The 13453-nt window shown below is 39.1% G+C and overlaps 1 protein-coding gene across 2 annotated transcripts; it reads right to left on the bottom strand.

Annotated features, from left to right (window-relative positions):
• Positions 1-2177: 2177 nt before the first annotated feature.
• On the bottom strand, positions 2178-13020 carry LOC142913412 (speckle-type POZ protein-like). 2 transcript variants are annotated; one of them, XM_076060954.1, is made up of 8 exons: positions 12902-13020; positions 12567-12718; positions 8955-9082; positions 7994-8171; positions 6775-6830; positions 6220-6342; positions 5054-5199; positions 2178-4891 (listed from the first exon to the last, which is right to left on the bottom strand). In XM_076060954.1, the coding sequence occupies exons 1-8, from the start codon at positions 12997-12999 to the stop codon at positions 4858-4860; spliced, it is 915 nt and encodes a 304-aa protein (XP_075917069.1). In that variant the 5' UTR covers positions 13000-13020; the 3' UTR covers positions 2178-4857. The 2 variants fall into 2 exon arrangements, 1 of the variants encoding a protein (XP_075917069.1); XR_012934652.1 differs by lacking the exon at positions 6775-6830.
• Between the last annotated feature and the right edge of the window lie 433 nt (positions 13021-13453).

Below are 13453 nucleotides of genomic sequence, written 5' to 3'. Positions count from 1 at the left end.
CATGCACCACTCCACACTTTTTTCCTAAATACTTTTCAGCTTTTGTTCCATGTTCTTGTTTGATCATTCTTATTTATCACCAGTGCTATGGTATAAGCCATGGTCCTTGTGTATTCTGTGCAACGGCATGGACCATAAATAGCTCGGCACACACCCGGCTTGTTGATGTCCAATTGAACGATGCAATGCGGTGGCACTGGAACCTTAAAGCAGGATCCAAAATCCTGGCTTCTCGAGTTGCCACGCATCACTTCCCCATCCATTTGCCTCAATACTGCAACTGTCCGGGAAGCACAGCAAATCGTGGAAAAACGAACGTCTCCCCATCCATTCGGATCTCAATACAGTCCCTCGCCAGCACTCGAGTCGCGCAAGCCTTTTTGGACCCACGCGCTTAACCTTCAACAATGTAACTTCAAACGTGATATTCTTGGGTCTTTCGGTAAAGTCACGTAGATAGGTTCAAAGAAAATAACAAAAAAAACTGCAACGTTTCGATCACAACACAAGCAATCGTCATCAGGAGAGCAATCTTATCATCTCTGAGATCAGGGCTAGGCCAGCCCTGAACAAGATCCGTCGACTCGATCAAGTCACTCACATTTCTGAAGAGATGCCGCGACACTTAGGTAATACCGATCGCCTTCACACTGACATCTGCTGTTGTCACTTCTCCCAATGGTAAACAGATCTTGTTCAGGGCTGGCCTAGCCCTGATCTCAGGGATAATAAGATTGCTCTCCTGATGACGATTGCTTGTGCTGTGATCGAAACGTCGTAGATTTTTTTTGTTATTTTATTTGAACCTATCTACGTGACTTTACCGAAAGACCCAAGAATGTGAATTCCTGCAGTCACGAAAGCTTTAAGGCAACATTCAAACGTGATTCTTGGAAATCCGAATGAAGTCCACAAGACACAAACACCTCATGAAAGACCCGGTACCTGGCTTCAATCTTCCGTAAAGCTTACGGGCTACCCTAAACAACATTCGGTCGATGCACAAAAAAGGAAAATAAAAAAACTCTCCAGTGTGCGACTGGGGTCACCCAGAACCATGGAACATATAACAATTCAATGCCCGATTCACAAACATAATGGAGGCATTACAGTGATACAATCTGCTACAGCTGACGCAGTCATCCGGCTCTACCATCTCAAAGAAACATTATTGTAGTTGCTACACGTCTGCACATACGAATAAGAAGTTTGTGAAACTTGAATCGATGTGGTCATGCTATATAAAGCTGCTGCACTGGCTGAAATTGTCAGTTTGTATTTATGCATGGTGTTGTTGCAACGCGTTTTCTCAGTGGTCCGTGAACAGTACACGTCGTGTTGAGTGACCAGAACGACACGTACTGCCCCTTCGAGCTTAGTTGTTCCCCTAACTGATAAATGGAGGCTAATGAAAACACTGTTCGTACAGACGTGTCTAATGCCAGACAAGACATTGATGTATGGCACCAGTTACCGCAAATGCGAGCTGTTACCTGAGCAAAATGTAACCAAGCAAAAGGTACATTTAAAATGAATAAATCCAACACTCAGTTCAGCAGAAAATACTGAACGTATGATCACCAAAAATAGAATGCGACTTCTAGATTTGAAGCTTTCGTGACTGCAAGGATGAAATTGTCAGTTTGTATGTATGCATGTTGTTGTTGTTGCAACGCAACAACAACAACATGCATAGTGGTATTCCAAACTCCCAGGGTGGTGTATTATCATCTTGTGCTAATTCCAAGCTTTGTCAGTGGTGCGTTTCATGCTAATTTCCTTTGTCAGAGCGTTTGCTGTTTGCCCCCTCACAGCTTAAAGGGAGGCGACCAGCGCTTGGCTTTCTTCACTCCAACGCTGCCCGCTGGACAGGTTGGTCCCTTCACCTGAAGGCCGCTTGTGTTGTGGCCGAAACGTCGTGATTTTTGTTGTTTTAATTTTTTTACCTACGTGACTTTACCGAATAGAACCAAAGAGTAAGAATGCCACTTATAATAATACACATTAAACAGGATGTAATTGAATGGAGTGGTGGCACTAGGAAACTGACGAAACAACCAGTTCAATTCCCAGCCACAGTTAACATCAGTGGGTGAAGAATGACCAACATGGTGTGGTGAGGCCTTCGTTTAAGCAGTGGGTTGACAAAACGCTGTAAATGATGAACAGTGAACACATTACAATTCTCCAGTGAACTGTTTATCAACACATGGTAAACATGCCTTTAAAAGTGGCAAGGCTCCAAAATACAACTTGTTAAAATGTTGTTGTTGGGTGTCAATTGAAATTTGACATATCCACATATCTGTAACATTCCCAGAGTAAAGAACATGACAACTTAAACTGGACATATTTCCAGGTACATTAATGTTTATTCAACTTTTAAATACACAGCAAAATAGATTCAAAGCTTTCGTGACTGCAGGAATGACTCTTTGGTTCTTTCGGGTAAAGTCGTGTAGTAATTTCTTTCGACGAGACTTTACCGAAAAAAAGTGTAACACTGCAAAATGTCATAAATGAAAATATTAACATTATCAAAAACAATTTTAATGAAAAAAATGTGGAATAAGTGGTGCAGAGCTAAAAGCAGCTTTTTTTCTTATATCCAAATACTGATTTCTAGAAGAGATCAGATAACGGTAATATATTTACCACATGAAAAGGGTTTATATTGCCATTTATAATGCAAATCAATTTAGAAAACACGTAATATACAAGAATGGTTCATTTTGCAATTCCAATCATCTGCTGACAATTCATTGTAAAAGGGCCTTACAAAACATTTATATTACATCCAAAACAGTATTATCTGTAATGGAAAAAGATAAAAAGGTCAAACATTGGGGCACTATAAAGCATTTCTAGCTTCAAGTTTATATTTTTGTATTACAATTGTAGCAAAATTTTTTAATTTAACCAATTAACATTTTTCATCTCTGAATATGCAAAAAAACTCGTGGGAAGAACCCAAAACTGTCTTGCATGCAATCACACTTTTTCAAAACACACACTTTTTACAAAGACCATATTATTATTTCTGCAATTATATATATTTTTTGGCAGTTACAGTATATCCATTTTCCAATAAACATTTACATTTGGCGCAAAGTGTTTTCAATTTCGGAAGTCATACAAGGCAACAATTTGAAGAGTACATTATCGGTAACTGCCTGATACATTTCAGAGGTCAATTAGTCCACCGCACTGCACTGGCTGCACTCTGCTAAGCTTTTTTGTCACACTCACTTATGACAGCATAGACTTGCTGCAGATTAGAACCCCAATCAGATTTCAATGCTTTAACTCTCACCATGACAACAAATAACTTCCCCGAATCACCTAATCAGTTTTTAATTGAATAGGTAGAGTGCAATGTACCATATACATCTTTAGCATCAAATATATATAAGGACGAAACTAAAATATTAAACAAATAACAAAATAAATAGACTGCTTACAACACTGGCTATCCTTAATTTTGCATGTATTATCCAACTTGTTTTGTACGTTTAACACGTAAAAAAACCTCCAACATTCTCGTCGTTTGCATTTGTTCATATCCCAACACATTGCATTAGATTGTAATATTCTTCAAATCGACTCAAATCCATGACACTGCTCATTTGTTGTACTTTCATATTATATCCTGCAGCTTTGAATATTATTTAAATCTGTGCTTCCAAATCTATGTGTGTAATCCTTCAAAGCTTATGCAATTTTATGTACAATTTAATTTTAAGTGAGAGGTTACGTAAAACAGCGCTGATGCAAAAATTATGGTCCTTCCAATCACGTAAAACTCTGGGTTGACATGATGCTACGAGTTGGTAATAGATTAAATTTATAATAAAAACAAATCATTACAATATAATACGAAACAAAACTTAGAAAACAGCACATCTTGTTTCCGTGAAAACAAACTACTAAATTGATGGAAGTAAGATTTACTTTTGTTGTAAGTCAAAAATCTTTGGGTCATACATGAAAGCCCATACAAGCAAAAAAGTGAAGTTATCAACTGCGTAACGTGACCAAATTGATGCTGTGCCTTGCCTTTTCTTACACCGAGCACTCCATCCATGCTTTGTTATACGCAGGATACACGACTGCAATATTATCTTTGTCAGTCTTCAAACTCGGCAATCATAGTACTCCTGTTCTAGTCAATGCATAAGCTGTCTGTGCAATGAAAAATCAATCTGAAAAGTTTACCTCTTGAATTAAGGCCTTATATGGCTTGGCACATTCTTATCTTTCAGAACTGGTTGTTCCCTATACCACTATCTGTAACCTTGAGTACACAGACACTGGACGAATACTCATCCTTCATGTTAAGGTAGACATTGCAGGGTTTTAGACCATTCTGTTTTTGCTTAACTAAACAATTGAACCAAATTGTCCTACCACCTAGGGACAATCACATCGAACGTTTTATTTTACACTCTCTCAATTGGGATATGTCGTGGTGTTTATTAGGTTGTAGTTTTCCATTTTTTCTACATATGTACTTGTTTATAGAGTTGTAGATGTATAGATGTAGCACTATATTACATGGTAAAGTTAATTTGGCCACCTTTTTGTGAAAGTAAACAAATTTGCTTAAATTAACATTATTTTCAAAGCAGAGGAAAGTTGGTAGTCTGATGCAAAGTCTTCACGGTTGTTTGCATGGAGGCCACAGGTAAATAACCGCACCGTGCAGCCCAAGTTTTCCTGGTCATAGATGTTCTTTGCCTGCCACCGTTAAGTCTGTTTGAGACGCTTGCATGGAGGTCCCAGCTGTGGAGACTGGGCCGTGGCCAAGGCACGGAAAGCATCCGCAACCAGGTGAGGGCGAGACAGAACCATGGACTTTCAGCCCGCCGTCTCCATTACGTCCATCGCATGACTGCAAGTACAAGTCAGGGTTAAGCGAGCTCCTAATAAGCAGTGTCTATAAGGATTGGGGCAAACGGTTAGTCTCCATTAAAAGGGACTGTAATGCAAATTGCCATGTAAGCATCATCAATGTTACGCAGCTCAGTGACAGTCACACTCTCACTAGACTTGCCTGTTTATTATGAAGTCAATGGCCCGGGCCTTCAACTGCTCTGCACTGTGCAAATCGGCCAAGATCAAAGTCTCTGCAACATTTTCCACCGACAAGTTTGTGCATAGTGCCTCCTCGCACATCACCTTCAACCTCTCTAATGCATACTTGAGAAAAGTAAAAACAAAGTGCAATTTCAGTATTAAGAACACTATTTTCTCTACCTATTTCGCTTGTATAACATTCCCTCACCCCATGAACTACTTTATAAACGCAGTATACAGCAGTCAAATGTTTGAGAATTTTCTTAAAACATGGCATCAACCTTTCAGCATATTTATGTTTTAAGTCATGTATTTATTGATCTCTACTATAATTAGGGGTCCTTGTCCTAAACTTTATTATATTGGTTACAAAGTCATGCAAATTACAAAGGAGGTGAGATGTTGTTTTCCAAGAGCTTAAAAAGTTTGGTTAAGCTGATAAACAATGCAACTGCAAGCCACCATATTTCAACTCTAGCAGAATATTAAACTTTAATGAACAAAGCTTGAACATGCGACTTTATACGATTTGTATTCTTATTTCATTACAATCGCTTTAGGAACTATTGAATATGATGTTCCAGAAGGGAGAGTAATGACTCTTAACTGATTATCTGGCAGATCTTCAGGAACAGCAGGATATCCGTTTCCTTAATAAAAGTATATTTGTTCCAATTTATTTCTATACAGCCATGCCACATCAAACAATCTTTTAAAACACTTCCCTTTATTTTATTACTAATTGTATCAATTGTTAATGTGATTAACAAAAAACCCTCAAAACAAGAACACACAGCCAAATGGTTGCACTTAGGATAAAAATGCTGCATGTGAATGCACTTCAATGCACACGTACTAGCCTCTAGCATGGACTAATACCAGTTTGACATTCAATTCAATCGTGAAATTGCATGACAATTTATATTTTTTGTTGAAAATTCAATCATCTCCCAGGACATCAATTCCCAAACCTGAAAGCACGAATGTGAACGTCTACATCATATACATTTGCTATTCATATTATTTGTGACACGGGCTTTAGAAAATACCTAAATGCTGTTTTAATTTCACTTGCGACCTACAACTGCATACCGATACATCACAAGGTGGTGCGATCTCATGTTAATATTTTAAGCATGTAACCTTGTCAGCAGCGGCCAGCAGCTCATCAGCCATCTTCTCCAGGTTTGGAGCCCTTCCCGTATAGACAAAACTCATCATTTCCTTGAACACGTCAGGCTCCACATCATTAATCTCCACTCGATTCTGCAAGGTAGCAACACAATATATTCAAATTAACTTCGGCATATATTGGGAGACGAAAATATAGCATTAAATTAAATAAAATAAACATCCTTTATATCTACACAACACATGTAAAGTGGCTCCATTCAAGTTGTATTCAACTTGCCGATGACTATTTATTGCGCGTAATAAATCCATTCTTGACACACATGCAATGGCCTTCTGTGAAATGTTGAATATAAAATAGCTATAAAATACAATCTAACATTCCCTCGGAATGAATACTTTTTGATAATAAATGTGCAATGCGCCAAAAGAGTTACTAGGGTAATAGTTCAACATTTGACAGCACTCTCAAGAGATACTTATCAACCGATCCATTGTGACAAATGCACCTTGGAAATGTATGATTACAGTATTAATGTGCTGTATTAAGATTGCATTTAAAGATACCTTTTTGCTCTCTTCCATTTCATGTTCAAACATAGCATTAAAAACAAGTGACCGACCTGAAAAAGGTAAAGCAACTGTTAACAAATACAGTAAAACCTTGGATTGCGAGAATAATTTGTTCCGGAAACGTGTTTGTAATCCAAAGCACTCGTATATCAAAGCACTCGTATATCAGTTGTGATCACGTGACGCTCGGCAGACAAAGCGTATACGTACGACTCGTATTGCAAAACCTCACTCGTTTATCAAATTAATATTTATTAAAAAAATTTGCTCGTCTTGCAAAACACTTGCAGACCAAGTTACTCGCAATTCAAGGTTTTACTGTACAGTGAATTGGAAAAACACCGGAATGTGGTACAGACACATTTTCTCTCACAATACAATATTACATTTATATATATGTAGTGACATCGCAAATGTCACTGTGTAATGCCGGCTACAGAGAGGCACGGCGTGCGATGTATTAACATCGCGGGCACCACGTGGATGTGGGTGCAGTACCGGCCCGAGAGGGGCATGGTGAGCGCTGTCTGACAGTGCTGAGTGGCACCACGCTCTGCGTGCGGTGCCGACCCCTACAGGATAGGGTGTGAGAGTGCTGGCCATGGGAATGGGGTTACCAAGGGCCATGGCACTTGACCACGAAGGACACGTGACCGGTAAAGTGTACACAGGGCCCCCAGGTGGGGGCTAGGGGTGGTCACGTGTCAGGGCCGGGAACCCGCTAGAGGATTCCAGAAGGTGGCCGTGGCCAAGGGCGGAGCCACCCTCGCCACAGAGGATAAAAGCCGGGTCCCTGAGAGGGACCGGCTGCTGTTGTTCATCCTGAAGAATATACGTCCTACAAGAGTCACCAACACGTGGACCCGGACCCCGGCCAGGGTCCGGTCCGCCGTAGCTAATTCCCGTGTAATTAGTGTAGATAGCCTGGTGGTCCACCACCATAGGTTGTTCATGTGTTAAGGGGTAGTACCCCGTGTGTTGGTTGAAGAAGTGCGTCTGTGACTCAGTTGAATTCATTACACATATTTACTGATGTATCCTTTAACAAAAAGCATTACAAATTGACGTAAGCATTTGCCAGTGGTAGTTAATAAAATTCAGTGTAAAACAGGAAATGGCTGTAGTTGATTACCCCAAACTAATTACAGTATCATTAATTATATGGTTCTATTGTACACTAAACGACGCATGTGTTGCTTGTTGTGGCACAGACCTGCCAATACGGCCTTGTGGGCTTTAAACTCCTGGCCACCAACACGAAGCAGGCAGTCAGTGAAGCGGGAATTGTCCCAGATCTCCCCGAAGTCAACTGCCAGCCGGCAATCTGGTACTTTGAATGTACTCATGCTGGATTGACCAGAAATGTTCACGGAATCCTGCCCCACACTAACCTGCATAAACATCAACCAGCTTTGAGAAGGCATTTGATGATTTTTTTTTACAAATCCTCACTTAACTTCACATTTTGCATGAAGATGTAGGCTTTGGTTCAATCAAGCAAGCAAATCTGCACAAACATCCTATATCAGAACAAGTGTTGTGAATAATGCCAAAATAGTGGTCCGTGAAATGTTTTTCATATTAATCAATTTTCATTCTATATTTTTGTCAAGTTATTTTACACTGTATAAACAGTTTCAACAGGTAGTGAGGCCCCTAATTATGGGTTCTGCACAGCAACAGAGGAAGTGAACAGCCCTCCTTGATGTGCTTCCTTTCATTATCAAAAATGCTTGTATTTTGTAAAGGATTTTAAAGGTAAAAAAATTTAATCTGGTGATTAAAAGGACCCCCCCAAGGACAATAAACATTTACATCAAACTGGCTGATGTCCGAGAATAGGAAAAGGAATTCATGTGGCGACATTTAAACAAAACACTTTATGTAATACCTGACATTCTAGTTTATAAAAATGTCAAGGTATAAATATAAACACTATCCAGAGGGAGAAAACCTAAAAAAAATTACGCTTGATTATTTAATTGTTGTGCTATGTTAACTCTAGCACCAGTGGAGGAAAAAAGTGCTTGGAAAACTCATGTTAACAATTTCCTTGTATGGAACAGGGAAAGTAATTATTACAATCTTCAATTAAGTAGAATATTGACTCCAACTGTGCAATTGTAATGACTAAAATAGAAAATTACACATTAGCCGCAGCATGTCATACTTACTTCACCAAAGAGTGTCAGTTTGTTATCTGGAAGCAAGCTATTAGATTCATCAAGCAAAAAATCTCTTCGAATGAATTTTTTAAATCCCCAGTCTTTTCCTTGGACAAAGCGGTATGCTCGCGGGGTCTCTGTAAAAAAATAGGTTTCAAACAATACTCACCAGTTCTTACAATAAACTGTGGTAATTTCATGTAATGGGAAAAAAACTTCATTATATTTTCAAAATGTAAAGATAGCAATGTATTCTAAAGCCCTGCGCCACGGTGGCAGTCAACTACCTCGCCTGGTATATAGGTCATGGGTTCGATCTCAACCCTGATGCCTGTATATTTGGAGTCTGCATGTTCTCCTTGTGCTTGCATGTATTTTTATCCAGGTCTTCCGGTTTTTCCCTCCATATTTATAAAAATCCAGAGTATTTGGCTGCTATGCATTTCCACACAATAAGCCATCTCGTTAGGCTATTGTTTGTGGCCAGGGCACTTCTGAAAAAGAGCTATGTACAGTGAGGAAAAAAAAGGATTTGATCCCCTGCTCATTTTGTACGTTTGCCCACTGACAAAGAAATGATCAGTCTATCATTTTAATGATAAGGTTTATTTGAACAGTGAGAGACAGAATAACAACAAAATCCAGAAAAACGCATGTCAAAAATGTTATAAATTGATTTGCATTTTAATGAGGGAAATAAATATTTTACCCCTCTGCAAAACATGACCTAGTACTTGGTGGCAAAACCCTTGTTGGCAATCACAGAGGTCAGACGTTTCTTGTAGTTGGCCACCTGGTTTGCACACATCTCAGGAGGGATTTTGTCCCACTCCTCTTTGCAGATCTTCTCCAAGTCATTAAGGTTTCGAGGCTGACGTTTGGCAACTCGAACCTTCAGCTCCCTCCACATATTTTCTATGGGATTAAGGTCTGAAGACTGGCTAGGCCACTCCAGGACCTTAATGTGCTTTTTCTTGAGCCACTCCTTTGTTGCCTTGGCCGTGTGTTTTGGGTTATTGTCATGCTGGAATACCCATACACGACCCATTTTCAATGCCCTGGCTGAGGGAAGGAGGTTCTCACATGGCCCCGTCCATTTTCCCTTTGATGCGGTGAAGTTGTCCCGTCCCCTTAGCAGAAAAACACCCCCAAAGCATAATGTTTCCACCTCCATGTTTGACAGTGGGGATGGTGTTTTTGGCATCATAGGCAGCATTCCTCCTCCTCCAAACACGGCGAGTTGAGTTGATGCCAAAGAGGTCCATTTTGGTCTCATCTGACCACAACACTTTCACCCAGTTGTCCTCTGAATCACTCAGATGTTCATTGGCAAGCTTCAGACGGGCATGTATATGTGCTTTCTTGAGCAGGGGGACCTTGCGGGCGCTGCAGGATTTCAGTCCTTCACGGCGTAGTGTGTTACCAATTGTTTTCTTGGTGGCTATGGTCCCAGCTGCATTGAGATCATTGACAAGATCCTCCTGTGTAGTTCTGGGCTGATTCCTCACCGTTCTCATGATCATTGCAACCCCACGAGGTGAGATCTTGCATGGGGCCCCAGACCGAGGGAGATTGACAGTTCTTTTGTGTTTCTTCCATTTGCGAATAATCGCACCAACTGTTGTCACCTTCTCACCAAGCTGCTTGGCAATGGTCTTGTAGCCCATTCCAGCCATGTGTAGGTCTACAATCTTGTCCCTGCCATCCTTGGAGAGCTCTTTGGTCTTGGCCATGGTGGAGAGTTTGGAATCTGATTGATTGCTTCTGTGGAAAGGTGTCTGTTATACAGGTAAGCTGAGATTAGGAGCACTCCCTTTAAGAGTGTGCTCCTAATCTCAGCTCGTTACCTGTATAAAAGACACCTGGGAGCCAGAAATCTTTCTGATTGAGATGGAGTCAAATACTTATTTCCCTCATTAAAATGCCAATCAATTTATACAATTTTTGACATGCGTTTTTCTGGATTTTGTTGTTGTTATTCTGTCTCTCACTGTTCAAATAAACCTACCATGAAAATTATAGACTGATCACTTCTTTGTTAGTGGGCAAACGTATAAAATCAGCAGGGCATCAAATACTTTTTTCCCACACTGTAGCTCAGTGGGCCTTGCCTGGTAAAATAAAAATAGTTCAGTTTAGCTTTTAACTTCAAGGTAGATGAAAATCAGACCTGGATTTAAGTGTATGAAGATATAGTTCATATGGATTAGGTGAATGTGTTTGTGTATTAATAATGCTTGTCTTTGTAAACATGGTTGTGTGACGTGAGTTACATGTTCAAATAAACCTACCATGAAAATTATAGACTGATCACTTCTTTGTTAGTGGGCAAACGTATAAAATCAGCAGGGCATCAAATACTTTTTTCCCACACTGTAGCTCAGTGGGCCTTGCCTGGTAAAATAAAAATAGTTCAGTTTAGCTTTTAACTTCAAGGTAGATGAAAATCAGACCTGGATTTAAGTGTATGAAGATATAGTTCATATGGATTAGGTGAATGTGTTTGTGTATTAATAATGCTTGTCTTTGTAAACATGGTTGTGTGACGTGAGTTACATGTTAACATTACCAAAGACAACACCAAAGCAAATACTAAGAAAAAAACATGAAAGTTTAAAACAAAAAGATAGATTTAGACTCTCAGAGAAATGTTAATAGCCTTAGCAAAGCACAGTAAATGTATGGATGTCATCACTTAAAATAGTTATCGCGCATTGAAAGAGTATCCTGAAAGTAATAAGGCAATTATAAAACAAACAATATGAACCACTAAAGCAAGGTAAAGGAGAAGTGTGAAATGGGATGAAAATGCCAACCTTTGTAAAACCACCAGAAATGAATAAAAAAATGGATGAGAATACAAACAAAAATAATGAAGTTGTAATAAACAGTGAGTGCAAGCAGAAAAAATAAAGCCGTCACTTGATAAATTACAATGGAATAACACATGGTGAAGATTGTAAAACTAGGAAAAGAAATGTCCGTGAATGACAATGTCCAGGTACACTAAGCAAAATAAAATTATTATTGGAGGGTCAATATCATGGAAAACACAAAAATATGCATAATGGAAACTCCTGAAGGTGGAACAGGATCAAGATCACTTTTGGAATATGAATTTGATAATGAAAAGTTGCAATGTGCTACAGGATGAAAGATTCCAATCTAGTGCATATTACCTACTATGAAACACTGATTACAAATAGAAACACTGACAAATGGAATAAAACTACAAAGTACACAAAGCGTGGAGAGAAGTATGTTGAGAATTACAGTGAGAAACTGAAAGAGGAACACGTTGGTCAAATCAAAACGGCAAATTAGAGACATCATATTCACTGTTGTAAATATAGATTGGGCTTGGACAGGACACATCGCTAAATGGGATGGTTGATGGATGAGACTAGTGGCCGAATAGGAAGAAAAGTAAAGTACATGCCCAAGACGATGTCAAACGTAGACAAGGAGATATTAGATCAGCTCATGTGAAGGATGAGGGATGGTGTTCGTAAGGTTTATAAAATGTTTCAAGCAGTCGATAAATAATGGCTGATTATGATATAATCCTGTTACCAAATACACATATGACGTGAATTGATACTTTAATACAAGTAGTTTCACCCATAGCCTTGGTTTCCTCTCCCTTGGCATTAAGAATAGAAATCTTGAACTTGGCGTAGACTTCACTCTTGGGACAGCTGACCAATAACAAGGACAACGATAGGTAATCTTTGCTCTCTTCGTCAAAACCCTCGGGGTTTATGCGTAGGCACCTGATTGAACATATGAACAAGACATGGTCGTTAATATTAGGTGTGTATGTACGCGCAGACTACATTACTAAAACAATATAGTATGAACTAAAACATGCACTATGCAAAATTGTTCTAGTAAAGCACCTCCGTGAGCATTGTGATTTTTTTTTAATGTCATAAAATAGCCAGAATTTACTGTACCATTTCAATGTATCATTGGTGCCTGCTGAAAATGTAGAACTCTTGAGAACTTGGCCCATTTCTTCAAGACAGAAGCTGAAATTGTTGATGGTCCACATATAAGAGAACTTTACGACCTTAACCTGAAACACACGAGCACATAACAGCTATAAAGCTCATGCATTACCATAAATACATGACCATTGACAAACCCTCAAGTATTTCACCCACACATCTGAATATTGTGCTCAAAAAACACAAACTGTCTATAAGGAAAGAAACATTACTGTAAATGAAAGGGTCTTATTAGTGTTCTGGGATTACCTTGCATGTTCATTACTGCACAGCGTTAACACAACAAGTCTCAACATGTCATAGATTAGAGTGTGCAATAAAAGGCCTTTTTATTTTTTTATTTGATAAAAACTGCTGCCCCTTTTGTAAAAATACACTACCAGTCAAAATCAGAGACAATTATCTAGTATAATGTTGTTAGTGCAATTCTATGAACTTTGCAATCTGATGTACAAAAATAGCCTGTACAATGATAATCCATAATTGCACTTACACATA

The sequence above is a fragment of the Petromyzon marinus genome, unplaced genomic scaffold (assembly GCF_048934315.1).
Source record: "Petromyzon marinus isolate PM22_M1 ecotype Great Lakes invasive population unplaced genomic scaffold, UKy_Petmar_22M1.pri1.0 PM_G_Scaffold_252, whole genome shotgun sequence".
NCBI lineage: Eukaryota > Metazoa > Chordata > Hyperoartia > Petromyzontiformes > Petromyzontidae > Petromyzon > Petromyzon marinus.
Note: the sequence above shows the minus strand (reverse complement) of the source record. Positions and strands in the feature narration are given on the sequence as shown.

Coding starts and splice junctions, on each gene's coding strand:
- LOC142913412 (XM_076060954.1), bottom strand. CDS start 12,999: ATGTGGACCATCAACAATTTCAGCTTCTGTCTTGAAGAAATGGGCCAA. Junction 9,083..12,566: donor AGAGGAAACCAAGGCTATGG/GTGAAACTACTT, acceptor ATTTTTTTACAG/AGACCCCGCGAGCATACCGC. Junction 6,831..7,993: donor CCACAAGGCCGTATTGGCAG/GTCTGTGCCACA, acceptor TACCTTTTTCAG/GTCGGTCACTTGTTTTTAAT.